This window comes from Anoplolepis gracilipes, chromosome 4, assembly GCF_047496725.1.
Source record: "Anoplolepis gracilipes chromosome 4, ASM4749672v1, whole genome shotgun sequence".
Lineage (NCBI taxonomy): Eukaryota > Metazoa > Arthropoda > Insecta > Hymenoptera > Formicidae > Anoplolepis > Anoplolepis gracilipes.
Genome location: NC_132973.1, coordinates 374,493 through 401,294, shown reverse-complemented (window position 1 = coordinate 401,294; position 26,802 = coordinate 374,493). Strand labels below are relative to the sequence as shown.

General features: G+C 38.7%; 6 protein-coding genes across 6 annotated transcripts in view; 2 read left to right on the top strand and 4 right to left on the bottom strand.

The window, feature by feature from the left end:
• Positions 1-16,627, bottom strand: part of Hth (Meis homeobox homothorax) — a 430,487-nt gene extending 413,860 nt beyond the window's left edge. The window contains exons 1-2 of the mRNA XM_072889618.1: positions 16,288-16,627; positions 15,100-15,155 (exon numbers count right to left, since the gene is read on the bottom strand). The gene's annotated coding sequence lies outside the window, so the exon portion shown is untranslated. The remainder of the gene's footprint in view (positions 1-15,099; positions 15,156-16,287) is intronic.
• Positions 16,628-17,272: 645 nt separating this feature from the next.
• Atg6 (Beclin-1-like Atg6) lies at positions 17,273-20,185 on the top strand. Its single transcript, XM_072891000.1, has 5 exons — positions 17,273-17,541; positions 18,059-18,219; positions 18,296-18,708; positions 18,801-19,289; positions 19,415-20,185. Exons 1-5 carry the CDS (start codon positions 17,430-17,432, stop codon positions 19,533-19,535), a joined length of 1,296 nt encoding a protein of 431 aa, XP_072747101.1. The 5' UTR covers positions 17,273-17,429; the 3' UTR covers positions 19,536-20,185.
• On the bottom strand, positions 19,765-20,899 carry LOC140665207 (uridine diphosphate glucose pyrophosphatase NUDT14). Its single transcript, XM_072891003.1, has 3 exons — positions 20,363-20,899; positions 20,074-20,147; positions 19,765-19,922 (listed from the first exon to the last, which is right to left on the bottom strand). Exons 1-3 carry the CDS (start codon positions 20,803-20,805, stop codon positions 19,765-19,767), a joined length of 675 nt encoding a protein of 224 aa, XP_072747104.1. The 5' UTR covers positions 20,806-20,899.
• Positions 20,900-21,521: 622 nt separating this feature from the next.
• LOC140665200 (uncharacterized) lies at positions 21,522-24,650 on the bottom strand. Its single transcript, XM_072890994.1, has one exon. It carries the CDS (start codon positions 24,561-24,563, stop codon positions 21,753-21,755), a length of 2,811 nt encoding a protein of 936 aa, XP_072747095.1. The 5' UTR covers positions 24,564-24,650; the 3' UTR covers positions 21,522-21,752.
• Positions 23,114-26,802, top strand: part of Ser (protein serrate) — a 109,641-nt gene continuing 105,952 nt past the window's right edge. Inside the window, exon 1 of the mRNA XM_072890991.1 lies at positions 23,114-23,248. The gene's annotated coding sequence lies outside the window, so the exon portion shown is untranslated. The remainder of the gene's footprint in view (positions 23,249-26,802) is intronic.
• LOC140665206 (uncharacterized) lies at positions 24,745-25,583 on the bottom strand. The gene has a single exon (XM_072891002.1). The coding sequence runs from the start codon at positions 25,581-25,583 to the stop codon at positions 24,876-24,878; it is 708 nt and encodes a 235-aa protein (XP_072747103.1). The 3' UTR covers positions 24,745-24,875.

The window sequence follows — 26,802 nt, the reverse complement described above, 5'->3', positions numbered from 1 at the left end:
ATCATTGAATTTTCTTCTCAATGAAAGAAAACCCTTCAAACTGACAATTATTAGACAAGGCAATGAAAACCTACTTTCTTTGATTTCAATGCTGTCCTTGAAGCCGTTACATTAGAATGGCCAGGAGACGTGATAATTTATAGCTGCGCAATGACTTTGTGACAAATCGTGTATACAAACATTGTAAAACCGACAGTTCGATAAAAGGTACCTAAGGTACTTGAGGTCGTTTACCGTTAGCTAGTGCAATAAAACTTAATTGCTTCGACTGCATGCTGTCTACTTCTTTCTTCTCTCCCTCCCTCCCTCCCTCTCCCTCTCTCTCTTTCTTATTCCTGTTTTCCTTTCTTATTCAGATCGTACCAGGTCGTTGTGTCGTGCCAACAACCCTGCATCTTCAGTTTAGCGTGTCCATAGCCTCAAAAGTCGTAAAATTTGAAAGACAGCATCCTAAAAGTCAAAAACTTCAAGGCTTCCGTCCTAGGATCATAAATATCATGTTTTTCTCTCTTTTGCCAACTTTTATTAAGCTAAATTGTCTAACAATAATTATTAACTGCTATACGTTCATCAACTAGCTTTTTCGTCGAGATCGTTTCTGCTGCTATACTAGAAAGTATGTATTATACTTAGAAAGAGGCTCCAGTGGACTGGTATAGAGTGGCAGACACGAAGCTCATAATTAAAACGGCAGAATGACAGTTGAAACGAATATTTCTGTTTCCCTCACTCCTTCAATAATTCTGCTTTTTCATTTCTCTGTACCAGTCGATCGAATAAATCAATGGATCTAATAAGGCGGGCTCGGCTCAAGTCGGAAATTGAAAAGATCCGAAGCGATGATACAGCAGCGAATTTTCAATCGACTTTTTTAAGATTAATTGACAGATATTCCACTGGTATTGATCCACGTACCACTTTGTGTACGTGTGTCGAACGAGAGTATCCTCGTGCAATCGAGGCCGTCAATACATTTGATGGCCTGAATTCGCGTACACACATCTAATATTGTTCAAAAAAACATTGAATACCGATATTATTGATGTAACAGAAGTATACAATACCGAAGCGCTACCAATGACACAGATTTTTATAATATGATCATACATCACAAGAGCTATTATAACATAGATCAGAGATGTGTGTGTGTGTGTGTGTGTGTGTGTGTGTGTGTGTGTGTGTGTGTGTGCGTGTGTGTGTGTGTTTTAATAATATGACATTGACTTTATTAAAAAAACTTTATTATAGAAAAATTTTTAAGCGATCATAAATAAAAGATGTTTGTTTCCCATATATTATTGTTTCAAAAATTGATATCTTTCAAAACACATATTGTAAACGCATTTTTACGACAGAGAGATTCCACAAAAGATCGAGCTTCTAGATTATTATCCTAAAGGAAAAGAAAAGAAAAATATCCACAATGAAGTTTCAAGTCAATGATTATCTTGTAAGACAGATATACTTATTACTTATTATTGGAAAAATAATCTTTTTGACCTAATCTTTCCGTGTTACTTTAATGTACAACCGTTTTATAATGTTTTACTCGAATGTTCCTACTTATTTTCTGTCTCTCTCGTTCCGCTCCGATTAACGATCTAACAATCAGCATCCGAATTTGTCTGCGCAAGAAAATGTTTGGACCGATATTTATTCATTCGACATTATATCTGTCGTAAAGAGAAGCTCTCTATTAGCGCTCGAGCACATAAATTTTAGCTATCTGCGCGGATGTTGAATATTATCCGGATAATCGACGTCACCCGGTCACCGTATCTCGATACATGTGAATGCAACGAATGCAACGAATGCAACGAAAAGATGTTTCTGTACGAATGGAAGAAGTCTCGTCTATCTATAGTAATTAATTCCTTGCGTCATTAAACGAGAAGGCGCGTACTTTTGCTGAATTTATGATAATTACAAATCGTCGGTATGGAGACTGTCCGGTGATGATTATCGCCCCATCCGAGAGAGCCAGGGATATATACTGCTGAAAAGGCCGGGTCCAGGTCGATTCGGATCCTCTACATATTCATGCGGGATTAAAGTCGGTCGCCTCGCCGACCGACACGGGGCGGGGGAAGGAAAAAAAAAGAGAACAGAAAGGTCTATGGAGAGAATCCCGATTATTCATGACGCGGGGTGGCGCTCGCAATCCGGCAATCCCGGTCTGTTTGAACAGCCAAGGGAAACGTACGCGGTGCGATTGTTGATTTCGTTGTTTGTTCTCGTACCGAAAGAGTTCGTAGGTAAAATTCACTTCCGACACGCACGACGCACATACACAGCAAAATTGCAGGATTGCGACGCGATTGTTCGGTTAACCATCATTTTTTATTTTGCGGATTTATAATTCTATTCAACATTTTAGTCGTTAAATATAAATGTTATTTGCAAAGAGGTTCGTTAACGAATTAAATTCATTATAGATGCAGTCGGGTGAGATTTATAAAATTGTTATTTTTTGCTCATCGTTCCTAGATAATATGCATACAAAACTGCATCTATATTTCATAACAATAAACGATATGAAGGGAAAAATTTTATCCTCTTGTGATTGAATTTTTTCGTTTGCAACTGCATCGCTCAATGAACTACTTATACGTATATTTAAACATATCGCTAACCGTCACGAGAATAGCCGAAATTAAAACTTCCGGTCGATGAAACGCGACAGATAGAAATGGTTCCGCATCATATTTCTCACGAAAGAACAGCACTTCTCTTTGGTATAAGCCATCTTTTGATTAATTGTCTCCAAATATCCCCGGGTCACATGCCTACAGGTCGTGAGTACTCTCCCTCTCGGCCCGGGCGCGACTCATGTGTGCACGAGGGGTTGGTTTTACTCTCTGCTCCTTTTTTTATATCTATTTTTTTTTTTTTTAAGCACGTCCTGGAGATTCCTCTCTGTCCCATCTTCCGTGTCCTTCGCCACGGAAGACTTTCAATTCGATCCATATTTCACGCACACGATATTTTTAAACAGAACCGAGAATGAATAATGGCGAGAGCGCTCTCCTGCCGACCCTTTTAAGCGACGGGGTTCCCAATATAGCAATGTATAGTCGAGAGACGAATTTTCTCTCTCGGCGCATCAAATGTAACGGTATTGACTCTTTACATGAGCGAACGAGAGCTTCAACATTAAACGTGTCGTAACGCTGCCTCTCAAGCGCATTTACATTCTATTCACATCGATACCAGTATACTGTATCGGCTGTAAATATACTAGAAATTGATTGTAGTGCTATGGACAACAAATATAATGTACGTGCACGCGCACGAGCAAAGTAAGCTAACACGAGACATTTGTCAAAATTCAAAAATAATATAAACCTAATACAGCATCTTGAAGTTTCAACGCAACATTTTATCACTGCAGTTCTCAACGTTACAAATGTTAAATTAAATTAAATTAATTTAATTATGATACTTTTATATTAAAAGAAAGAGAGATAAAGAGACAAAGAGACAAAGAAAAAATGTTTAATTATATTTACAACTAGATTAAAGCTAATATATTTTTCGTAATTACAGAACATTAGCAATATTTCAAACGGATTTCTAGAAAAGAAATGATACACGCGATTTACACGGGAACACTATGTTAATATTACTAACGTTTTGTACTGGTCCAGTTTATTAACTGGAAAAGTTACTTGTAACATTTATCTTCTAAACTCATCAATTCCGTCGACTGAGATTAACGGCTAAATTGCGGATAATTGGTGTTGCAGAGCAAGTTTCTCGAGAGGAAACGGTGGACGAGCATATCGCATAATCGAAACATACGTGTTGACGGCTCGTAGAGACGTCCGGAAAAGTATCGAAACGATATTTGGCGAGTCTATAAACACGAGTTGGACCGAGCTTACCGGGGCTTACAACGCGAAAATGCGAAATGTTTCTGCCGTACTGACCGGGCCAGGCATATCCCCTGCAGGACACACACGGCACGCATGAAAATGCGACTTTATAATGGGATTAGGCGGGTTGCAATTCAGATTATAAATTGGATTATGGCGCACATCGTTAACCGCACTAAACGCTTTAAACGCTCCCACCGCTGCGCGCCCTTTTGTAAACGCGCAATTTGCCCCCCTCGTTGCATACTTTTGTGAATTGACCTCGTAGCGGTAACGGACATAAATTGCAGCGTTAGACAAGAGAGATTTTCCGGAGAAGCCGGCGCGCATAGTTTTAATGTGCTCATTTGATTCCTATTTTATTTGAAACTTGTGGAAAAAGACGATCAACAGTGTTTATCATACTCAGGAAAACCGAGGTAAAATATCTCACAGCTTTGACAAACATTGAGCCGAAAACAACTGTCCTCTTGATCAATTCTTGATTGAATTATCGCAGACGTAAAATAATAAAAAAATATGCAAATAAAATATTATTATTATAAAAATGTAATTTTTCTTTCTTTCAAAAATATAAAACACATTATTAAAAAATATATTATCAATCATCAATAATTTACATAAATAAATGAAAACGTTAAATTTCGGTAAAAATAGACGTTCAACGGTCAAAACAGCCAAGATCACAAAAATATCCGCAGATAGGGACAAGTCGTGCTCAACTTCATAAAAGAATACAATGCAACGGTCTAAAGCGAAGTAAAAGAGAAACAAAAAAGTGCGGGAAAAGTGCGGGGAGAATGGGAAGATGGAAAGGTCAAAAACGAAGGTAGAACCAAGGGGATCACCCGCGGGGCTGAATAATACCAGGCAAAATGCGGTGGGCCATCCTTCGCCACGCTTTTTAAATCGGCGCGAGATGGGTAGGGTTGATGAAAGAAAGGAAGAATGAAACCGACGAGAGAGAGAGAGAGAGAGAGAGAGAGAGAGAGAGAGAGAGAGAGAGAGAGAGAGAGAGTGAGAGAGGAGCCGAGATTTTTGTTTAAGTGTTCGAAGGTAACCGCAGCCGTCAAATGTGGGCGACGAGATGCGTTTCACCTGCTGTCAGAATTACCTGCCTAGCGCTGTCGACTCCGCGCCTCTTGATTTTCACGAATTCTTCGAAACGAACCGTCACTGCTCTGTAGAATGCGGAACCGATTTTTCCGAGTTTCTTCCCGGCTATTATCTTGATTTTAACTCGCCCTAAAGTGTAAGAGCGACCGCTCGCTCACTCTTTTCGATATGGGGTAGATATGAAATTTGTGTCGTGATTGAAAGAAAACCATAAACACGCACGTAGATCTTTTAAATTAAAAATTCAGAGATTATCTTTTTATCAAATTTTTTAGGGGCACATTTAATTCAAGTATCAATAAATTATCCAATTACTCAAACAAAAACTCACGCAAACAATTTCGTTTACGATATAATCGAGCATTCCTTTACTTAGATTAATGAAACTATCCACGCATTAATTTCACTATTTCAATATTACGGATTGATAATAAATACCACGTTTCCACACTACGATAACGAATTGAATGATTTTACATATTCTTTATTCCCAGACATTCCGTCGAGTTTTAGTAATTGATAGAAACACGGAAAATCTATCTTTAGCGTGTTTTTCCTCCGAGGAAAAGTGTCCGGAAACCCTGCTGAGCTTGCCTTCTCTCTGATCGGCGCATTGGCGTAGACAGCATGATAATAGGCAAAACCAATAGCGTCGTCAAAGCAACGTAAATTCGCCGATCGAACTATGATTAATGATAGTCGCGCTCCACCGAGATAGCCATGTCATCGGGTCTCAAACGATAGGATGATACGTCTTCATTCATGATATTCCATCAAAAAGACTTCATAGATTTCTTCAGATTATAAGTGAATTGAAGTGATACAAGTATAGATAATGAATTAAGCGAATACGTTTCTCCCGAGTGCATTCTCTTCCGCATTCATTTACATTTATCGCATTCACATCCGACGACAATCTTAAATTACGTTAGCGAGATATGTCCGACGAAATTAGCGATGATAAAGACGCTTCGAAGCTATAAAATACACCAGCTGCCGAACGCAATAAAAAGTCCGGGTGATATCAGGTTTTTGCCAGCTCGCGCTTGTAAACCTTGCAAACGAGATGCACCTGAGGAAGACTGCGAGCTCGCACGCCTTCTTCTTCTTCTTTATAGTTTAAATCTGTGTTAAAGTGAATTACGTTACATTCTCACGAACTACCACGTTACTACCATCATAAACATCCAATAATTTGCTTTTATGAAATCCAAAAATTCTATTTTATTACTAATCCATAATACTGCGTAACTATAGAGAAGTGAAAAAAAATTTAATTTGTAACGTAATATTTTAAATGCCATTGGAAGAAATTTCTTTTTTACATATATTTCTAACACGTAGAAGGAACGTTAAAAATTAAGAAGCATTTATTTAAAATTTATCTTATATAACATCTCTTGAAATAAATTTATATAAATATTTTATAGTCACCCGCCAATATTTTTACGTTTAAAAAAGTTTAAATGATTTATCTTTTTGTCAACATTGATTAAAAACTCTTTTATACGTTTTTTAAAAATAACTAATTTTGAAACGACTCTTATACACACACACACACACACACACACACACACACACACACATTGTGATCAGGCAATCTAGCAAAGACGATACATTGAAGATCGAAAGAAAAAAAGAAACGTTCGCGTTACCATGGCTAGAAACGAGTAATAGCGTGCTTCTTAACGCGCATCATACATATGCAGGATTCGCGAGAATGTTCGATTCGTGTACACGCGGATATTTTCCATTTATGCAAATTCCACCGACGTGCGCGAGCATGCAGGCAACGCTATCGCAATTAGGAGTCGCAGCTGTAACTGCACGCGTGAGGGTGTCGTAACTTGGGCGAAGAGGGCTCTCTCCCACGTAATCGGAGACGATACCACGAAGCACTTACCGACCTTAACCGAGAATATTTTGCTCGCCCGCTTCGACTAATGCGCTAACATAAGTAGTGTGCGCTGTACGTTTATGTAGTTGCAGTAACGTGCGCGCGGAAATTCCACCTCATCCCAATATCCTTGCGGTTTCGCGATCGAGAAGCCAATCCAAGTGATAAAATCACCGTTTTCGCAACAATCCAAGATTAGTTGCATACGCGTTAAAATCAGCTCGAATCAATATGATTTCACCGAAATTTTTATCCGTTTTTCTTTTCCTTATCCAGTTGCATTTGAAATATGAATCTATTGAATATCTCTCGTGATCGTAAAATCGTATAACTTTTTCTACTTCCTCTCTCAAATTTCTTAATTTCATTCGTCTCGTGTGATAATCGCGCTGAAAAAAAAAAAAAAGAAAGACACGCAAATATCATTCTTCACACTTTATGCCTCGTTAGCGTGATCGCGTCGCACGGGCTCGATTTCACGTTGTAACCGACACCGTGCACAGTGGCATGACTATCGTCGTTATAAAAGGAGAAACTAAAGAGAGATATGAATTCTCAGGAGAATCGCGCACACGGGGATCTCAATCGATATCCTAATAATTTTCTGGTAATCGCGCTAAGCTATCGCGACGACGAGAAAAGAGCGAAAGAGAAAAAGTGAGAGAGAGAGAGAGAGAGAGAGAGAGAGAGAGAGAGAGAGAGAGAGAGAGAGAGAGAGAGAGAGAGAAAGAGAGGAGCGAGGGAGAAAAGGAGGAAACAGAGCCCTCTTTATGTTAGTACACGGTCTCTGTCGCGCGCTCATTTGCACCGGTATCTTGGTAGAGAAGAAAGAGAAAGAGAAGAGAGAGAAAGAGATAGAGATAGATAGAGAGAGAGAGAGAGAGAGAGAGAGAGAGAGAGAAGGCCTACCGGCACGCCGTGGCATCTCCGTGTGTATTATTATGATAAAATATTTTTTTCGGCCATAAATATATACACGTCCGGGACGTGGAGAACCCCGTCGTGCGCGGGGTTTGACCCGACGCACGTTGCAACGCGATAAACGCACCGGCACTTGTACATACGTGTACTCGCGCATGCATCCGCCGATCTTATGAATGCGCCCTGATGCTGTTGAGGACGAGCGCCTTTTGCTAGTAGAATACAAAAATGCATCTGAGACGAATAAGAGAACGGTGACTGCGGCTATCGCCATGTGGAATCTTGATACTATAAAAAAAATGCATAAGTTGCTAGCTTCTATATTTTTGCAACACACTTCGAATAGAACTCTGGCGATTTTTTCCATCGAGTGTTTATGTGCGTAACAACATACAAGTCGCAACAATTATTTTCGAAATAATAAGCCTAATATATATATGTATCATATTTCGTAACTATAAATGTCAAACTGATAAGATTATATATTATCGCATTTTATACTACATCTTTTTTGGATGTATATATTTATAATTACATGATGATTTTGTAATTTGAAAACAATATATCGCATCGGAATTCATTTATACCTACGCGAGAAGAGAGATTCTATAATTCAACAATTCGCTTTTGCGACGGACGTATCGGCATATTTGTGTAACCCGACAAAATATACAGATCGAATTTGGAGTGATTTGTTTTCTCTGCCGTTAGAAATTTTGTTCGACCGTCCTAGGCCGCGATGTAAAAATAAACATTTTTTTTTTCGGAAGCGGAGCTTTTCCGGGCCGCGAACGCGACTGTTACATCTCCCCGCTTTCACCCCTTGTCCAAAATGTAACTTTATAACTAACATTTATATATATGCATATTGCATACACATGCCTGTCAAATAACTTGAAATAGAGACCATAACGCATCCATCTTCGGACTATTAGCTTCTACATAACTCATCTCTTTTCCCCATCAGGTAAATTGGTATTTCGATCAAAAACGACTTTTCCCTTCCCCACTCCTCTCTTTTCTGCTATTCTGTCAAACCTAACCCCGCGCTTTTACGGTCGGTGACTTATGGCATCGAAACGCGTTCAAAATCTCATGATTCATGAAATTTTCTCTACTACGATATATATTTCGATAGGCATGTAGAAATCGCGTATCGACGGCAGCATTTAGCGCAATGCAAATATTTGACTTGTTTATTTATAACTTTGTTCATCTACTTTAGAAAATTCTTGGATCTTCAACGAGTGCAATTGACTTTATATTAAAATATTTAATGAAACATTTGTCATTTTATATAGAATTTTTCGCAAAAATATTAGAATAAATTAAATATATAAAAATGTTTCTACTTTCTTCTGAATTAATCCTGATAATATTTCTCGAAAAATTCTTGGACTTTCAACTTCAATTAGGATCTTAAGTATCCCATGAGTGTATCAGAGGGGGTCAACCGGAGGAAGGTATCTGAGTTGATCTACTCGCTGCGGGGATGCACCGAATTCTGAAAACGAACTCTCCGTAGGCGGATTGTGGCCCATAAATACTCACGGTGTAAACATGGGTGTTTGGCCGAATCGAGCTCGGCTGAGCGTGCCAACGGATTCGATCATCTGAGATGTAAACCCTTTGCTAAAATAAACCTAGTCGGCTCGCTCGTGCCTGATCGTCGACTAATAACGCGATCGCGAATGATATATGCAACGTATTAATTATTCCTCGCGGCTGCTCTTTCGATATTTTCTCGCGCAACAAATTAATCACTGATTTACCGGCCATCGCGAAAGAACCAAATAGATTTAAAATTTCTGCCGAGTATGCATGATCGTAAAAGAATAGCAATTATACATTAAGATACAATACTGACAATGAGTCATAAGCTGACCAATCGGTGACGAAACAAACAATCATTGTACAATATGAAATCTTTAGTTGGATTTTCCCATTTTCTTGGAAAAGTTAAACCAATATACTTTTATTCAATTTTATATTTAATTGTGCAATTAAATTTCGCATTGATATTATTTTTGGTTTAAATTCCATAAATAATAACAAAAAATAAACGTAAATAATTCTTAAATAATTTTAATTAATTAAAAATTAATTTAAAACTTAAAATTGAAAAAAAAATTTAATTTATTTTTAATATTTTAATTATTCTTTTTATAATTTAGACCTAGATTTACTTGATTTTTCAAATAACATAAACGTAAAAAATATTTTTAAATCGTACCCAAAACAACCTTAAAATCTAATGAAAGAAATTAATTATATAATAAGAAGACATCAGCATCAGATATCAGCAAGTTGTTTGCTACGAAAAAGTCGATTCTCATTCTCGATTCTCGACACATATATGTATGTAATCGCGCTGAAATCGCAAGTCTCAACTTCAACTCACTTTCGCAACGACGCAATACAAGGCGTTTTCCTCGGAGCTTGCTCAATGATTTTTATATAAACGGTAACAAGATCCTATTGAGCGGCATAACGAACGGAGTTTCGCGGGCAGTAAAGATAGCACAAGGAACAAGAAACACTGTACCCGGAGGGCTTCTGTATTAAACGTGCGGGCTTCTATTCAAGAAAATTATTGCAGTTCCAGCTGCATTTCATAGCCGAAGGTGCGTATAGCGCGGCTGTACGCAAAAGATACTATCATCATCCATTGCTCTGACAAAGTAAAATCACTGTCGGAAAAATTGCAACCGCGTAGTTTTATTAACAACGCACCCGATATCGCGATCAAGAATCTGGCCCCTGTAATCGTACACAAACCTGATATCTCGCTGCTGTTTCTCCTCGGAAAGCACAAATCAACCATTGTTTGGTAGTAACAGGACGGGATACTAGTAACTGGATTAGTATCAGCAGGAGTTTTGTAGAAACGAAGGAATTTCAAAATGTTTCATTTTTATTTCTTAAAATAATCTTTTTTCAAGAGAAAAAGCGAAAGATTCAATTTTCTGTATATCATAATTGTAAACGTAATTCTAAAAATAAGTCAAACGCATTCTTCTATAAAATTCCATATAATAAAATAATAAAAGATATTTGACTTGAAAAATATCTTTCTCGTTAAATGCACAAGTCGATTATCATTACGAAAACGCAAGGATATTACTTTATCTCATCCAATTTCGACACGCTTAATATTTACCTCTTATCTGCTTCGGTTACAGAGAGGCAAACTACGATAAATCATTCTATCTTGAGAATGATAAACAATTAATTTTACGTATCATCGCACGCGCAATATATGCTTCCACAGAAAATATGCATGCTAAAAACTGGCGACGAGAGTTTTTGACGTATAATTTCGACATCATCCGTGACCGCAATTTATGTCGATCGCGTGAGAAGAGGTCATACAAGTAATGCTCGTCATGCTCGAAAAAAACTGATTTTGCTTATAATAATCCGTATAAATCGCGAAAAATTAATTTCCCAACGAACTCTCGCACGTAGTTGTCGTATAATCCTAATCATTTCCCAACCCAACAGACTTGTCTCCAAAAACAGGCTTGTTCCTATAAGGTATCGCGAATGATACGCATGGTATTTGCGTTAATTGATTCGTAAGAGGCAAAATAATGGGCTTCCAGATGAATCGCCAGAAGTGCAATCGACGCCGGCTGAGTCGGGTATATAACTCCATGCCAGTATTATAATTGCACTTGGCGCAGCGGCGGCGATCGAGCCCATGCAATTACTTCGGCTCTCTTTCGCCGCCACGAAGATCTATGGGACAGTTGACGCGCCGCGAAGAAGCGAAGTTGAAGGCCGCCGGCCAGGTCGGACCCGGCAATTACACGCGATTCGCGTAATCGTAAAACGAAACGAACGCCGAGTGAGCGCGCGTGCTTGTCGTTGTTTTCCTATGTGCGGAACCACGTCGTCGGCGAGGTAAGCGCATCGTAAATCAGACAACTTGTACAACGAGAGAGAGAGAGAGAGAGAGAGAGAGAGAGAGAGAGAGAGAGAGAGAGAGAGAGAGAGAGAGAACTGAAACAAGAAAAAAAAAAAAAAAAAAAAGTTTCTTCTTGCTTGAAAGTGCATCTTGCGATTGTTGTTTAGACGAATACAATTCGCTAGGAAATTATCCATTTCGAAACAAAGAGTATATGTATATCTGTAAACTGTAAATAATACGTACACACATATTTAATTATAATTTTACATCTGTCACATATGCATACTGTTAGTTGAAAAATTTTTTTGGTGGGCTGGACATATACTCTCTTGCGGATGCTTTTCGTATTCTTAATATTAATATTATAACGTGAAGTAGAAATTTTCAATTTTAATTGAAATCTGGGAAACTAAACAAAATTACGATACAATTTGAAATTGTATTTGAGAATGTGGACTTTAACTCATTTCTGATGGCATTGTTATCGAAAGCGATCCACCACGCACATTATGTCATCGTTCGCAGGTGCTGTTCAAGCGCAACCTGCGATCCAGCGCACCCAGGGCACGCCAGTCAGAAGCGGAGCGAGAGGAACGCGATAACGCGACTGCAGCGAAAGAGGACAAGGAGGAAGAAGAAGTAGACGAAGTCTACTCGCGCGAGGCCAGAGGAGGCCAGAGGAGGCCAGAGGAGGCCAGAGAAGGAAGCGATGGTGGAGGAGGAAAAGGCAAGAGGAGTTCGAACGTGAAATGCGTGACGAGGACGGGGAGAACAGGCACTCTGCGCTCCGCCCCAGGTACACGGCCAACATGGCCGCTGAGGGACGGATTGGCGGAGGCCAGCCACGACGCCAGCTGATGTCGTCGTGACGCCCGCGCTTCACTCAACCCGGCTCAAACTCAACGGACTTCGTTCGCGTTGGCCCCTACGGCACTCCTCCGTTTCAAACGGTCGCCGCCCACCCTTCCTCACGTTTTCCCTTCACGTCGCCGCTCCACCGATCTCCTCATCGACTGTAGTTATACCGAAGTTGCACGTGTAGCGCACGCACTCTCTTGGTGCTCCTCGCCTCGGCCGATTTCCCCGCGCGATTTCGTGCGCCACGCCGCGCCGCGACAATGCTGCGACCTGCGATCTGCGATACGGAGAGAGATACGTCGCGACTCTGACCGCTTGATGCTTAATCGATGTCTCTCTTGCATCTTTCATGCATACATTGTCATGAATATTTTAATTCGCTTAATGAATATGATGGAATAATTTACATAGAAAACAGACGTGCATTAAATAAGGAAGATGCGATTAATAATTCTCGAAAAATTTTATGAAGCGAAAGATGATGAAAAATTATCGCGATACCTGCAGTAGCAAAATGAATTTAATTTATCAGCAAATCTCTCATGGAATGTTATTATAAAATTATTGCTTTAATAAAGAAAAGAAAAATAAAAAAAAAAAAAAAAACAAAGGCGAGAAACTTTCATAAAATAAATAGTGTTAATTCTTCTTCTTCTTTAAAACGCACAAGCACGATATTTTATGGAGGTTAAAAAAGAAAACATATGATAGAGTTAAAATATATACTCGGTTTGGTATTCATTCATTTTATCTTGAGAATGTTAAATATTCCAATTTTAGAGCAACGGAGCTAATTCGTTTAGCTAATTTTTAGAAACGGTAAATTATAAGAGTATCGTGAACATCTATTTGCAGTGCTTTGCTAAGCAGAAATATAGTGTATTATTAAACTGCATCCTGTAGTTTATTCGTCTTATGTGTTGCTTTCCAATGCAATCATGGTTGCAACTAAGTTGCAGGCCACTCGAGGCGTTGCAGGAACACTCGAGTGCACGATGCATGACAAATATGCACGTTAATGCAACAGTACCCTCGCGGATTTATCTTTGCTCGTTCGCACTGATGTGCGAAACTCGCTCCCGATAAGTAATTAAACTTCCTAATGCAATTTGCATTCGTTTCTTTAACGGGTACTACAGTCAGCAGAAATAATAATGGGATAAATCTTACACAACGATTAATTAGTGCAAGGGGAAATGTCAAGGAATTATAATATTATTTTCATTTTGATATATAAAATTTCCTACAGTTACTTTTTAAGTTATTAAAAAAACACTGAGTGAAAGATATTTTAATATTGTATACATATAACATAATATTCAGATAATGTTCAGATTCTAAATTAAATTTTTTTTTTTCAATTTCAAACTTAAGAATTTGAATTATTAAATATTTCTAATCAAATCTATTTTACTGGAAAAAAATCGCACCAGCGTAATACAACTTAGCATTTTTCTTAATTTCGAGTTTAATCTCAGACGGGATTACGACCGCTCTAGGGAATAGTAATCTCGAGTGTATCTGGTGTTTATTAAAAATCTTTTTAGTTTTATATTTAATTTCAGACAACACATATCTGAAAAAAAGAGAGAACCAAGCAAGCAGATTTCGAATGAGCGACGTGCTTGTGAGTCGGCGATTCGTCGCGCTTCTCAAGCGGTAGAAAGCGCGCTGGTAAAAAGCTCTCGCATAATAATTCATGGCTGGTAGACAAGAAAGCGATGAGGGTCGTAACCATTATTAGAAAGCTCCGCGCGGTTATATTTGGAAAATGCCGATTGTTATTGCGCGTCGACTAATGGATGCCGATGATGAATGCGCGTGAAACTCAAGTTATATCGCGCGCGAGAGTGCGAGCGAAGAAGCAGAAACGAGCTGCCACCTGTTGATCCTTGGCAGCTCTATTCGATATTTATGCATACGCGACTAAATATCGCTTTAAATTGCGCGCTCGTAGACATTTTAATATATATATACATGTTGCATAAATTAATACATGATACTCTACTGTCTATTATATAAAGTTTGATCATATTCTTTGTTATTGAAAAGTAATTTTCTCTTGTACATCATATAAAATATAAAATTAAGCGTTTCGACCTTCTGAGGCCGCAACTTTCCTTATAAACGTATATCAAAAATAGCACTAGTAAATTTCTGTATAATATTTCTTCTTTGAATCGTCACAAGAGAAACGTTTTCATTAAAAAACTATATTCAAACATATTTTTTCTGTAACATGTAAAAGCAATATATATATATGTATATAATTATAAATACATAAACATATTATAGTAGAATTTTAGATCAAGTTAAAATGTTTCTTGTACATACTATAGTCTTAGGACTATGTAATTCTAATATAAAATAATTTTTTTTAAATATTTGGTTGTTGTATGGATTTTTGAGAAAGCTATTAAAAAAGGGAGAAAGATACAAAATATAAATTAGAAGCAGAAATTTACTAGTGCAACACGTGAACCATCACCACTAGAGTGCAGCATCTGATTGGTACTCACTTAGCACCCTCTGTGTAACTCGAAAGCAGCCCGATACTCTGGCAGTTATCAGCTTCCTGTAAATTAAATATTTAATTGTATTAATAATTATATAAAATACTTAATTTTTGTTAAATATATATATATATATATATATAAATTTATTAATAATCACAATATAAATTCAAATATTTATAAATTTTTCTTAAATAATAATGTATTGTTTTCTTTAAATGTTAAATTTACAATTAATAAATCGTTATTGATAAAATATTACTAAAAAGACTCTAGATAAATTCAAGAGAAAGAGAGAAAATATCAAATAGAACAGAAAATAATTGGAGAAATGGCTGAAAATAAGTAATATGTAATCAGTTCAAATTTAACTATAGAAACAAAAATATCTGCCAATTTTCAGATAAAAATATATGTATTACACACACATAATTTTATATATAAAATGATGAAGACTTATTACATTACTGATTCAACCAGCAGCAACAAACATATTATTTTTGGTAATTTTTTATAAGTCAATAAAGTTATAAAAGAACGACATGTACAATAATATGTAAAATTTAATATTGATCATCAATCGCATTTTAAACGTATTTCGATGAAAAAATATAAAATATGCAAAGAAAATATTTTTTGATTGATTTTAAATATATAAAAATAAGTTGCCGAAGTTATCGAAATTGCGATATTGGTATATATTAATTATATATCTTAAAACACAGTGCTTCCGTTGCTTTATAATACGCTTCCAATAATTCCTCGCACAGTTTCAAACAGCCAAATTAGAGAGAGAGAAAGAGAGACAGAGAGAGAGAGAGAGAGAGAGAGAGAGAGAGAGAGAGAGAGAGAGAGAGAGAGAGAGAGAGAGAGAGAGAGAGAGATAAATATAGGGAGCTTTCCATTAAGCACAACGTAACCAGTGTTTCACTAGTATGAGAGAGAGAACGATATCAATATGTCTCACTCACACTAGTTATTGTTAGATAGTAAAAATTGCGAAAAATAGGGGACGGCTCGAGTATAATTTTACAATCCATCGCGGTGCATTTCGTGATTATGATTGCGATTCGAACTATATTATAGTTTATAGTACATTTTTAAAGAGCGATATATTACGATCCTAGAAGTAGGAATTATCTATTTGAATTATTATTTTCGGCACTTTTAACACGAGATTAATATATATTTTACCTTTTTGGAGGGATGATATGCAAATATTTACTAGGGACGATCGCATCGATTGTACTTTCGTTGTTCTTTGATAAGGAAGTCGCGAGGTAAAGGATTGCAATATGGCGTGAAGGATTTCGATCGATTTCACATCGAGGCCGGATTGTGATAATGGCGTGATAATACGATCGTGCTTGATACACCCGTGATGAGCACCCGCTTCTTTAAAAGACACTCGCGATTAATTTTCGCGCCCGAGAAATCCATTTTGAGATAACAATCGCGAAAAACACTATACGATTGAAACGCTTGGGTCGCCGCGACGCATCCGCGATTAACGGCTTGAAGTACGACGATCTACTAAAGTGCAATTACGAGTCTCGAAACTGTTGGTTGCATTGAACTAGTCGCGAAGAACAGATAAATTATTCTCATACTTTTCGAACTTACGTAATTCTCATGACAACTATGTATATCTTTCTCGTCAATGCTATCTCGCTTTATCTATAACAATAATATTTAAGCAAAAGATTTTTTGCAATTATCCGATAATTATAAGTATTTGATATTAGTACTCTTTATAAGAGTTCTTTTTATCCTTGTCGTTCACCGAAAATTAAATAAGGACAGATGATGCTCGCGACATTGCAAGCGACAAGTGGAACACACTGTATGTTGTAGCGATATTATATCGACAGTAGATAACGAATAACAAGCTTCGATGTTGCAAAGAATTATAATATATAGTTCTGCCGCTCAGCAAAGCGGGAGAAAAGAGGACATATGATAAGGTTAATCGACTTCAATGACTTTAAAAAGAGAATGTGAAATAAAATATAAAATATAAAATATAAATTTACAGAGAGTATATTATATCATGATTATAATATGAATTTCTTTTACGTACGTGTAATAATTCCCGCGTAAAATATATATCTGTTTACACTGAAAAAAAAAAAAAAAAAAAATAAACAATGAATTAATTTCGTCAATATAAATGGTGGCGCTAACTGACGGACGCTTGGCGAAGCAACATCAGCTGACCCCAAGCATCACAGACAACGGTAGACGATAGATGATAGATGCATTGTATACGTAAATATAACGACGCGTACGGACAGGTTGTACAGTGAGCAGCTCTCCTCGGTAAGCAACGGACAACAATGGTAGACTTAAAGACAAACGTCAGTTTTGCATGTCAACGGTGCCTACAGCCGCTGAAACTAGATTCGAGTTTCGATCACCTCGGAGAGCACACTCTCGCCGAACTCTCACGTAGGTAATTTCTATTTTCTACTGGCAATTCTCGACGTACATCATCGAGTTGATTGCCCTGCTTGCGTTGATAATGCTTCTATACGCAATACCAGTCGCTTACAATTAACGTATGACGTGTTAATTTGTCTTTTCGAAATTATTGTGACTAATTTGAATTATATAATTAATTTCATAACAAGCAAAACTTTATAGATTCAACTAACGTTGAATATCTATATGTCAACAATATGGCTTTTACAGAGATAGCATATCTAAATTATTGCATTACATGCGATACCTCTTACAATACACAATAATGAGCAATACCAGTTCTTAATGATTTATGCAATTAGATTATATAAAAGGTGTTTTAGTTATTCTATATATATATATATATATATATATATATATATATATATATATATATAATATATCTTTTAATATTATACATGAATATTTGACGACATATATAAAATAAAATTACTTAATGTAGACAAGTAGCATAAATGTTATAATAATTATTATTTTATTATAGTTCCTATACAACAGCAAGTTGTCGGAGAATTAGAACCCCAGAGTGATAGTATAGAACACTTAGTTCCACCATTCAGATTGACTGAATCAGGAAATGGTACGAATGGATTTATGTTAGTTGGCGATTCGGGTGAAACAGAAAGCTTAAGTCATCATTTAAAGGTACACAGAGATTTAAGAGATACTTTAAATGAAATCTGTCTCACATTATGATCTAATTGATATTCATATTTTCTAGGTGCGAGCAACATTATTTGACATTCTCAGCAGTAGCAGTTCAGCAGATCATCCACTTTGCGATGAATGTACCGATAGTCTTTTGCTATTAATGGATCAGCAATTACGAATGACAGAAGGAGAATGGTCAGATTATAATCAGTACCTGAAGAAATTAGAAATTGAACAGCAATATCAAGGACATGAAGATGTAGAGATGGAGAATCTCACAAAAGAATTGCAGGATGTAAAGGCTGAGGAAGAGAGAATGATAAGAGAATTAGAGGCACTGAGGAAAGAGGAGATAGCCACTAAAAATGCCATAGCGGAACAGGAAAGAGAAAGAGAGAGATTACAAAGCGAAGAAGACAGGTATTGGAAAGAATATTCAAAGCACAGAAGAGATCTCATGTTAGCTGAAGACGAATGTCGTAGGTAAGGAAACTCTCCTCGGACAAATGTTCTTTTCACGTATAAAAAAAAAAAAGATAGTTGCTTATTAATATTTTTATTTTATATATTTCCAGCCTGGACAATCAACTGGCATACGCAGCTTCTCAACTCGAAAGGTTGAAAAAAACGAACGTTTTCAATGCCACATTTCACATCTGGCATTCAGGCCACTTTGGAACTATAAATTCGTTTCGATTAGGACGATTACCGAGTGCGCCAGTGGATTGGAGCGAAATAAACGCCGCGTGGGGACAAACGACTCTTTTGCTAGTAGCTTTAGCGCGCAAAATGAACTTAACGTTCAAACGTTTTCGTTTAGTACCGTTTGGCAATCACAGTTATATCGAGGCATTGGATCAAAACAAAGAACTTCCATTATATGGAAGCGGAGGATTCAAATTTTTATGGGACACAAAATTTGATGCAGCTATGGTGGCGTTTCTGGATTGCTTGCAACAATTTAAGGAACAAGTAGAAAAAGGAGACAGTGGATTTTGTCTGCCATACAGAATGGATCGTGGCAAAATTGAAGACTCTGCGACAGGCAATTCGTATTCCATTAAGTATGTTTCAACATCTACAAACTTTGATTATATATTAAGCGATTCAGTTTATACTTACGAGAAAATCATAATATATATGTCCTATTTAATAGCTAAATCTTTTTTTTTTTTTTTTTGGTTTTCAGGATACAATTCAATTCAGAAGAACAGTGGACTAAAGCTTTAAAGTTCCTACTAACAAACTTAAAATGGGGTCTTGCATGGGTTAGCTCTCAATTTACAAAAGATGAACTGAATATTAATTGAATATCAGTGCTTGTAAAATTTTGCGCGTAACTTGAATTATGCAACTATCCCATAATTGCTTGTGTATAAACGCTCTATTTGTAAATAAACGCGGTTGAATGATGTTAATTTTAACTTGTAATTAATTTAGAGAGGTGTAATTTTAACAATCTATTTTTTTATTTTTATTGACTAATTTGTAGTGCTTTATTTTATTTTATCGCAGAGCAGAATGATCTTTAATTTTAATCTAAGAACAGTATTCAGATTTATTAAATAGAAACCAAGACACACCAAAGAGGAAGCTGGAGGGGCTCTGTACTTCCTTGGATTTTATATAGTCCCTTAGTTCTGGAATGCTCAATTCTACCACTTCTATAAGTTCACCTTCAGACTCAGCACCACCGCCTTTAACATGAAAAATTTAATTGAACAAACTGCTTGTACATTTAAAATATGGTTTATGGATAAAAAATAATATCCTCTCTTATATACCTAGTATATATTAGTATGTGAGAAAAAATCAATTTGAGAAAGAATGTTTACAATTTGATCTTACCAGGATATATATGCATATCATCTGTGACTTCAACATAGAAAAGAGTTTGTTTTGCACTAGCAGAAGCACTGGATCTGAAAAATAAGAATACAATAAATTTCTTTATTTTGTATACTCTGTGAATACAATTTTATTTATCAAGACAAACTCTAATATTATATATGAATTAAAAAAAGATTTTATTACAAACAATTTATAATAATTAATGCTTCTAAATTAATGTTCTCTTATACAAAGATAAGGGACAATGTAACTAGACTATAGCATAATATGTTACATACAAACTTACAAATAGGTAGTAATTTCCTTAAATGTCGAAGTGGGTGCTTCGTATCCGCACTCTTCTTTTAATTCTTCCCTGGCGATCTCGACGAGAGGCTTGTCCTTGTCCACGATACCAGCGCAGAGCTCCAAGGTCAGTCCGAGTGTCGCGGGATAACGTTCAACGTCGATCACGTCTTGCTTCTCCGGTAGAAACGCGTAGTATACTGCCGGCCGAAATTGTCTGACAAACACGAGTTTTTTTCGACTTACATTGAAGATAATTATACACACGCTGTCGTGGATTCTTATCACGTCCCACTCCTTACGCTGGCTGTCTTGCGAGAAGTGCAGACGCACGTTTCTCAACCATGGCGAGTCATGCGGTACTTTTCCCACACGGACGTCATGCAGATCGAGCATCCGTCTACGCAGATTCTGACTCTTGTCATCCTGTGCCGTGACATTCATTCCTATTCTCAAAATAATAATGTCACGAAATAACACCAAGCACCAAGCACCAAGCACCGAGCACCGAGCACCGAGCACCGACTAGAATGTGCCGATCCCTTAACTCCGGTCGATAACAAGAGGAGGGGGACGATTGGAGACGCACGCAGACGACAGATGTCGCACATGATGCCAAAGGGACAGTTCGAATTCAACGGCGGAGCGAGTGAATACGTACGTACGATGGTGTCTTGTGCTGGAGACAGTTTTCGTGATATCTGGCTGGGATTAATTCGAGTTTTTTTTTGATAAACTGAGTAGAGCTTATGGGTCTTCTCTATGATGTGTTCTTCAATCAATGTGACGGATTCCATCCTTGGTGAGTTCTAATACGAATAATATTTGTTTATTATATAATATATATAATGCACACGCATATATAACGATATAGCATAGAATTGTCTAAAGTTATTGCTTATTGCGAATGCGAAACTTTTGTTGCGTAATAAATTAATAATAATAGACTCTTTAAAAGAGGTTTAACGGATTAATTTGGCATAATATGATTTGAAAATGTATAATTAGACGCAAATATTATACATGTATACAGATATATATATATATATATATATGATATATCTCGCGTTTTGCACCTTCAAGTACGTAACATCGATTACTTTAATACATGGAGATAATAAAATTTACGAGGGACGTAATCGCTTCATCTTTTCCCGGTAAATTATTTTCGCAATTAGTTGATTGGGCCAGCGAAAAGTACGGGGTACGCATAATCGAGTTTAAACGCGTTATATAAAATTAGGATCGATGTAATGTTAACCGGCCGCGTGCACTGTACTTACTTAAATTTTTCGGTGAGATACAAACCTACGATTAAGCCGGCTTTCCTTTCGCGATCCGATGCTAGGATAACGAGGGGAGGCGGGGAAGGGAAAAACGGCAAGGTTTCGTTACTTCTTTCCTTTCTTAATCTTCTTTTCCTTCCTCTTAGGTGCGTCGACCGTTAACTTGAAGGCGTCCAGGATCTCCTGCTGCCTGACCTGGGTGTCCACGTGAATCACATCGGGTTTTTTACGGTACCTGTTGACCGCCGCCGGTGGCGAGAACTCGATCTCCATGTCCGACGCCGTGGAACTCGACGCGACGGAGGTATCATCCTTGTTGCGTACTATCTTGAACTGAAGCGGTTTCATCGGCTCCTCAAGCTGTGGCACGTCTGTAGTCTCCTGTCTAATCGGGTACATTGTCACGTAATACGTGCCGTCCTTCCGGTGGATATGCAGAGTAGGCGGCGGTTCCACTTCCTCCTCAGCCTCCTTCTTCAACGAAATGTAGCTTATGCTCTTGTATAATTTGCCGCGTCGCAGGCCGGTGCGCGAGGGTATCGACCTCGACCGAGTGTCTTCCGGCAGGGAAGCGCCCTTAGCTGCCTTCGCCGCCTTGAGCAATTCGTTTAAGTAACGGCCGATCGCGCCTGGTTTCCATCCGATGCGCGGGTACTTTAACGTGCCTATTGTCACGCTCGTATTCCATAGCCAGCCCATGTTGGCCGGCACCCTCATTCGCGGATCGATGCAGTTCTTGTGACCGTAATTAGTCCCGGGATAAACGTCACCGATCGAGTAGATGTAGCGCATCACGCGTTTGCTAACTTTAATTGGACCTTTCGCGTTGTCGCGGTCTCCACCCGGACCAGCTAAAGATTTACCTTTCGTATATTGTCGTCTTTTGATGGGTTCGCTAACGTCTTTCGCGGTGATTATGCTCAGCGGCAGCGAGGATTTTTGCGATTCTTGGACAGTTTCCTGCGGTGTCGCCTGGTCGTCCCGGGGTTTCTTTCGGCGAGATTTGCACTTTGCTTCGCCGCAGGGACCGACGTTTGAGGATTCGGTCGTTGTAACATCCAGCTCTTTCTGCTTCTCTAATTTCTCCTCCTTCTTATCCTCTTTCTTCTTCGGCTTGACGGTGATCGGGATCAGCGTCGCGTCCGGTAATGTCGGTATAGCTTCGCGTACGACACCGGTGCGTCCTGGAACCGCAATTGTGGGAGCGGAAACGGCGTAAGACATAGAGGCGACGCTGACGACGGGTTTACTAATCTGCGTGTTGCACGGAGCGGTACATTGTAAATTCGGCAATGTCGCGACGGGATATTCTCGTTTTTTCTCGCTTGGTGTTTTCGAGACGGCATGTTCTTTATCGATGTCTCTTCCGAAATAGGGACTCTCGGACGGATCCATCAAGCCAAGGCCCACCAGACCCGGCACCTTGCCAATGGAGTCGACGAATTCCTGAGCCTCCCTAAAGGCACGTATCATGCAATCTGCGCCCACGCAAGGTTTCTTGGTGCACTTGGTTCCCGTTCTCCAAGACGACAGATCCTTCCCCGGACAAACGCAACCTGGCACCGTCTTCGCTCCATTCGTTCTTGGACGTGATCTGTACGGTGAGTTATTACCTGTTTCCTTACTCTTTTCATATATGACGCTAGTCGTTGCTTCGGAAGCTGCGTACGCCGACGTAGCACCGTAGTCGCTTCCGCCTTTCATGCGATTTTTAAAATTGATATTTCTGTACCACATGTACTCCTCGTTCCATAATGTATTTGAATGATTATCGTCTATGTTTTCGCCACCTCTCAGTCTCGTATTGTCGGGACAATTTGCATTCTGTTCCGTATCTGATTTCACACGTGAATTGTCGACGCAATCGGTATGCCTAGCGAGCGATCGAACGTTTTTGAAAATATCGGAATTTCTCAAAGCCATGCAACAAGAGCGAACACATCCGGAACGACATATCATCGGATGCGTCGATCGATTTGTCGGTAGACACGAACAAGTAGGCTCGTCTGGATATATCTCGTAAATTAAACCGCGATACTTGCGATCGTTTAGTTTCTCAGCACTTGTTAGCTTTTCGAATCCCGGTTGGTCCATTGATATACGAGGCGGCGATTCTGGTCTCGTCAACGCGAAACGACCATTTGTATTTGTATTTATATTTTTTTTATTGTGTGATTTTGAATACGCAGGATCCAGAATCTTGCTCAATAGTAAAAACGTATTATCGTCAAGCTTATTCTTCTCGTCGTTTATATTATCATCGGAGAGTCTGGCGCAACGAAATTTCGAACCGAGTGGAAATCCCCGAAACACGAACGACTTTTCATGAAGCGTAAGATAACTAATTATGGAGCTTCCGAAACACGATAATCTCAAATACATGGAGATAGATCCGCAGGGATGCCCTTGCTCATCGGTCAAGATGTAAACCTGCATCAACGTATACGGCTTCGGTAGTCCGTCTATCTTGTTCTTGGCCGCGGCTACGCGATCGCAAAAATATCCCGGCAGAAATGCCGTTGCCGCGCAGACAAGAACCTGGCCGGTGTCATCTCGCGAGTTACGGTCCTCTCCGCGAAGAATTCGATACACTTCGACGCTCAGAGGAGTCGATTTTATAGATCGTATTAAATTGCTCGGCGTTCGAACGAACAGACACGTCTTACCCTCGTAGTTGATGTACTCGTCGGAGAATTGTTTTTCTTTGTTCTTGCTTCCTTTGCTTTTAAGCTCGGCTAATTCTTCGGCGACGACATCGACAGACGTGAAATCGATGAAGCTTAGACGTATCATCAAATCGCGCTCTTCGTTATTCATAATTTTCTCAGGACATAGATTTAAACAATCAATGAGAATTTCAAGCATGTATAATTGTTCTTTTTCCAACTTGGGCGTTTTTTTCTTCTTCAAGGCCATTTTGCGTGAATCGAGCACACAGGAATCGATAGGCACACGCGCGTTGTCGGCGACACGATAAATTTGGAAAACGACTCTGAATCGACGTTAACGATGTATCTGTATGAATCGCGCCATTAATTTTGCGAACGTTTCGGCCCAGAAATTTCCCCGCGTGCAAACCTGTTAAACCTGTGAATCGGCCAAATGACGTTTCCAATTGTCAGACGGTCACCGCTCACCGGTCACCATAGCGACGAATCTAAAATAATTACTGCAGAGAATCGCACTTCAGAGAACTTGAACATTTTATTGGAATTCATAATTTAAAGATCATTTTTTGCCTTTTTTCTTTTTAGCTTTCTTTTCTTTTTTCTTTTCTTTTTTAACTTTTGGTGGTTTCACGTCTTTTGGCGTAACTTCTACCTTCTCAGGAATTTCGAGAAATTCAGGTGGTACGAATCGTTTCACATAGATCTCCCGTTCCTTGTCTTGTTCGCCAGAGACAAGAGATTTCGGAAGTAACTCGCAATGCGTTTTGGAGGCACGTCCGAGACATACGATGACGAGCTCCATGTACAACGTACCGGACGGATCCTCGCCTGGATCGAGAAGGTGAAAACCGCCTTTCACTCTAAATGGTTTCGGTTGATTGCTAGGATCGTTGTCAATCATGGCGATTTGGTCACATAGACAGCCTGGCAGGGTTAAATCTGTCTCCGCGGTAGGATAAGTGTCACCTTTACGAAATACTCCTATCCTCACTTTCGTCGAGCGAAGTTCCTGAACAAGATCCCGCGGTCGCTTGATGAATAGACAGCATTTGCCGGTCATGAAACGCACGTCCTCCTGACCGCGCTTCCACGCGTCCGATTGCGAGTCATCGTGCGTAAACTCGAACATGGGAAGATCTAAGAATATGATCTTAATCACGATAGGATGTCCGCCGATATCTTTGATTTTAACGGGCGTCAACGTCAATTTATCGATCAGTATCTCGATTAGGTATATCTGCTCGTTGTAGCCGCCGAAGCAAGACATGACGTGAGGCACTTCCCGCGGAGAATTAAATCGTATATGTCATTAAGATAGATTCGATCGAGTCATTGATATTTTCGTTTAAGTACTTGAAGGAATTTTGTAACTAGAATTTTGGAGATCTAAAAAAAAAAAAATATACGTAGAATTTTTATGCCAAAAATTTGAAGGTTTGAAAATGCGGCGGCTAATTGACAGATGGAAGGTAACAGTCGAATCTCGGTTTATGTCAACGTGATAATCGCCAATTAATTTGAGTCGTATGTATGTACGTACATACAGATTTTATTCGCGTCACCAACGCGCGTTCCTTTGCCGACCGGTCGTCTCGCTGAATTTTATGCGCGGAACAAATTGGACTTTGCCGAGAGAAACGTGCGAGATAACGATCGAAGAAGATTAAATGATTCAATCGACATCGCATACAAAGTGTTCCTTTGACACGTTCCCTAGATAGATTTTAAATACCATCTCACGCGCAGTTTCCACTTCCGCATATGCACGTATGCACCGTCATCGCGCGCACGGCAGAGAAAAAGATTATCAACTTACAGTCACGTACATCCCATCCACTATCTGCGCGACTCTTCGGCGTTTCTAATTCCATTGGCAGTTATTACTTAGCTCCCACAGTGGTATATACTTAAACCCGAGAGACGCCGCTAGAACCGTTACGAAAAACTTGCCAGGTAGACACGACACCCTCGCAAATTCATACTTTCCGTATGTTCTCCATTAAAAGGAGTACGTCGACGAATGCCCACGCATGTACCTGTGTAAACGCGCGATTCGCCTCCCCCCCCCCCCACCCCCAGTGCTTTAACGACCACCGAGTCTTGTTGATTTAAGTCCAAAGAAAATAAAATAAAAGACAGGCCCTTTTCTTATATTTATATATATATAGCGTGACAAGTTTATCTAAAAGAAATCACATTTTTGCTAAAGAAAAATAGTTTTCAATTAAAAAGCCGCGTGCGATAATTTTATCTTTCTTTTTTTTTTTTTTTCTTTTTGAGTTAAATAAAGCCATTTCTTTTCTTAAACTATTCATTCATTCGAGGATCAATCGTCACGCCGGGAATGAATAACGCTCAAATCGACGAGATTTCTTGACCGTTTGGGACAGGACATTTATTCCGTACATTTCGACGGGAGCAGCATCGAGCAGCATTTCAAAGGGCTCTGAAAGACCGAGAGCCCAAGTATGCACTAATTGGTACGG

Excerpts from the sequence above, each read along its gene's own strand:
- Atg6 (XM_072891000.1), top strand. The coding sequence starts at position 17,430 with ATGGTAGACTTAAAGACAAACGTCAGTTTTGCATGTCAACGGTGCCTA. Across the intron at positions 18,220-18,295 it reads GCTTAAGTCATCATTTAAAG|GTGCGAGCAACATTATTTGA; the intron begins GTACACAGAGAT and ends CATATTTTCTAG. Across the intron at positions 18,709-18,800 it reads GCTGAAGACGAATGTCGTAG|CCTGGACAATCAACTGGCAT; the intron begins GTAAGGAAACTC and ends ATATATTTCCAG.
- LOC140665207 (XM_072891003.1), bottom strand. The coding sequence starts at position 20,805 with ATGAATGTCACGGCACAGGATGACAAGAGTCAGAATCTGCGTAGACGG. Across the intron at positions 20,148-20,362 it reads AAGGAAATTACTACCTATTT|ATCCAGTGCTTCTGCTAGTG; the intron begins GTAAGTTTGTAT and ends CTTATTTTTCAG. Across the intron at positions 19,923-20,073 it reads TGATATGCATATATATCCTG|GCGGTGGTGCTGAGTCTGAA; the intron begins GTAAGATCAAAT and ends TTCATGTTAAAG.
- LOC140665200 (XM_072890994.1), bottom strand. The coding sequence starts at position 24,563 with ATGGCCTTGAAGAAGAAAAAAACGCCCAAGTTGGAAAAAGAACAATTA.
- LOC140665206 (XM_072891002.1), bottom strand. The coding sequence starts at position 25,583 with ATGTCTTGCTTCGGCGGCTACAACGAGCAGATATACCTAATCGAGATA.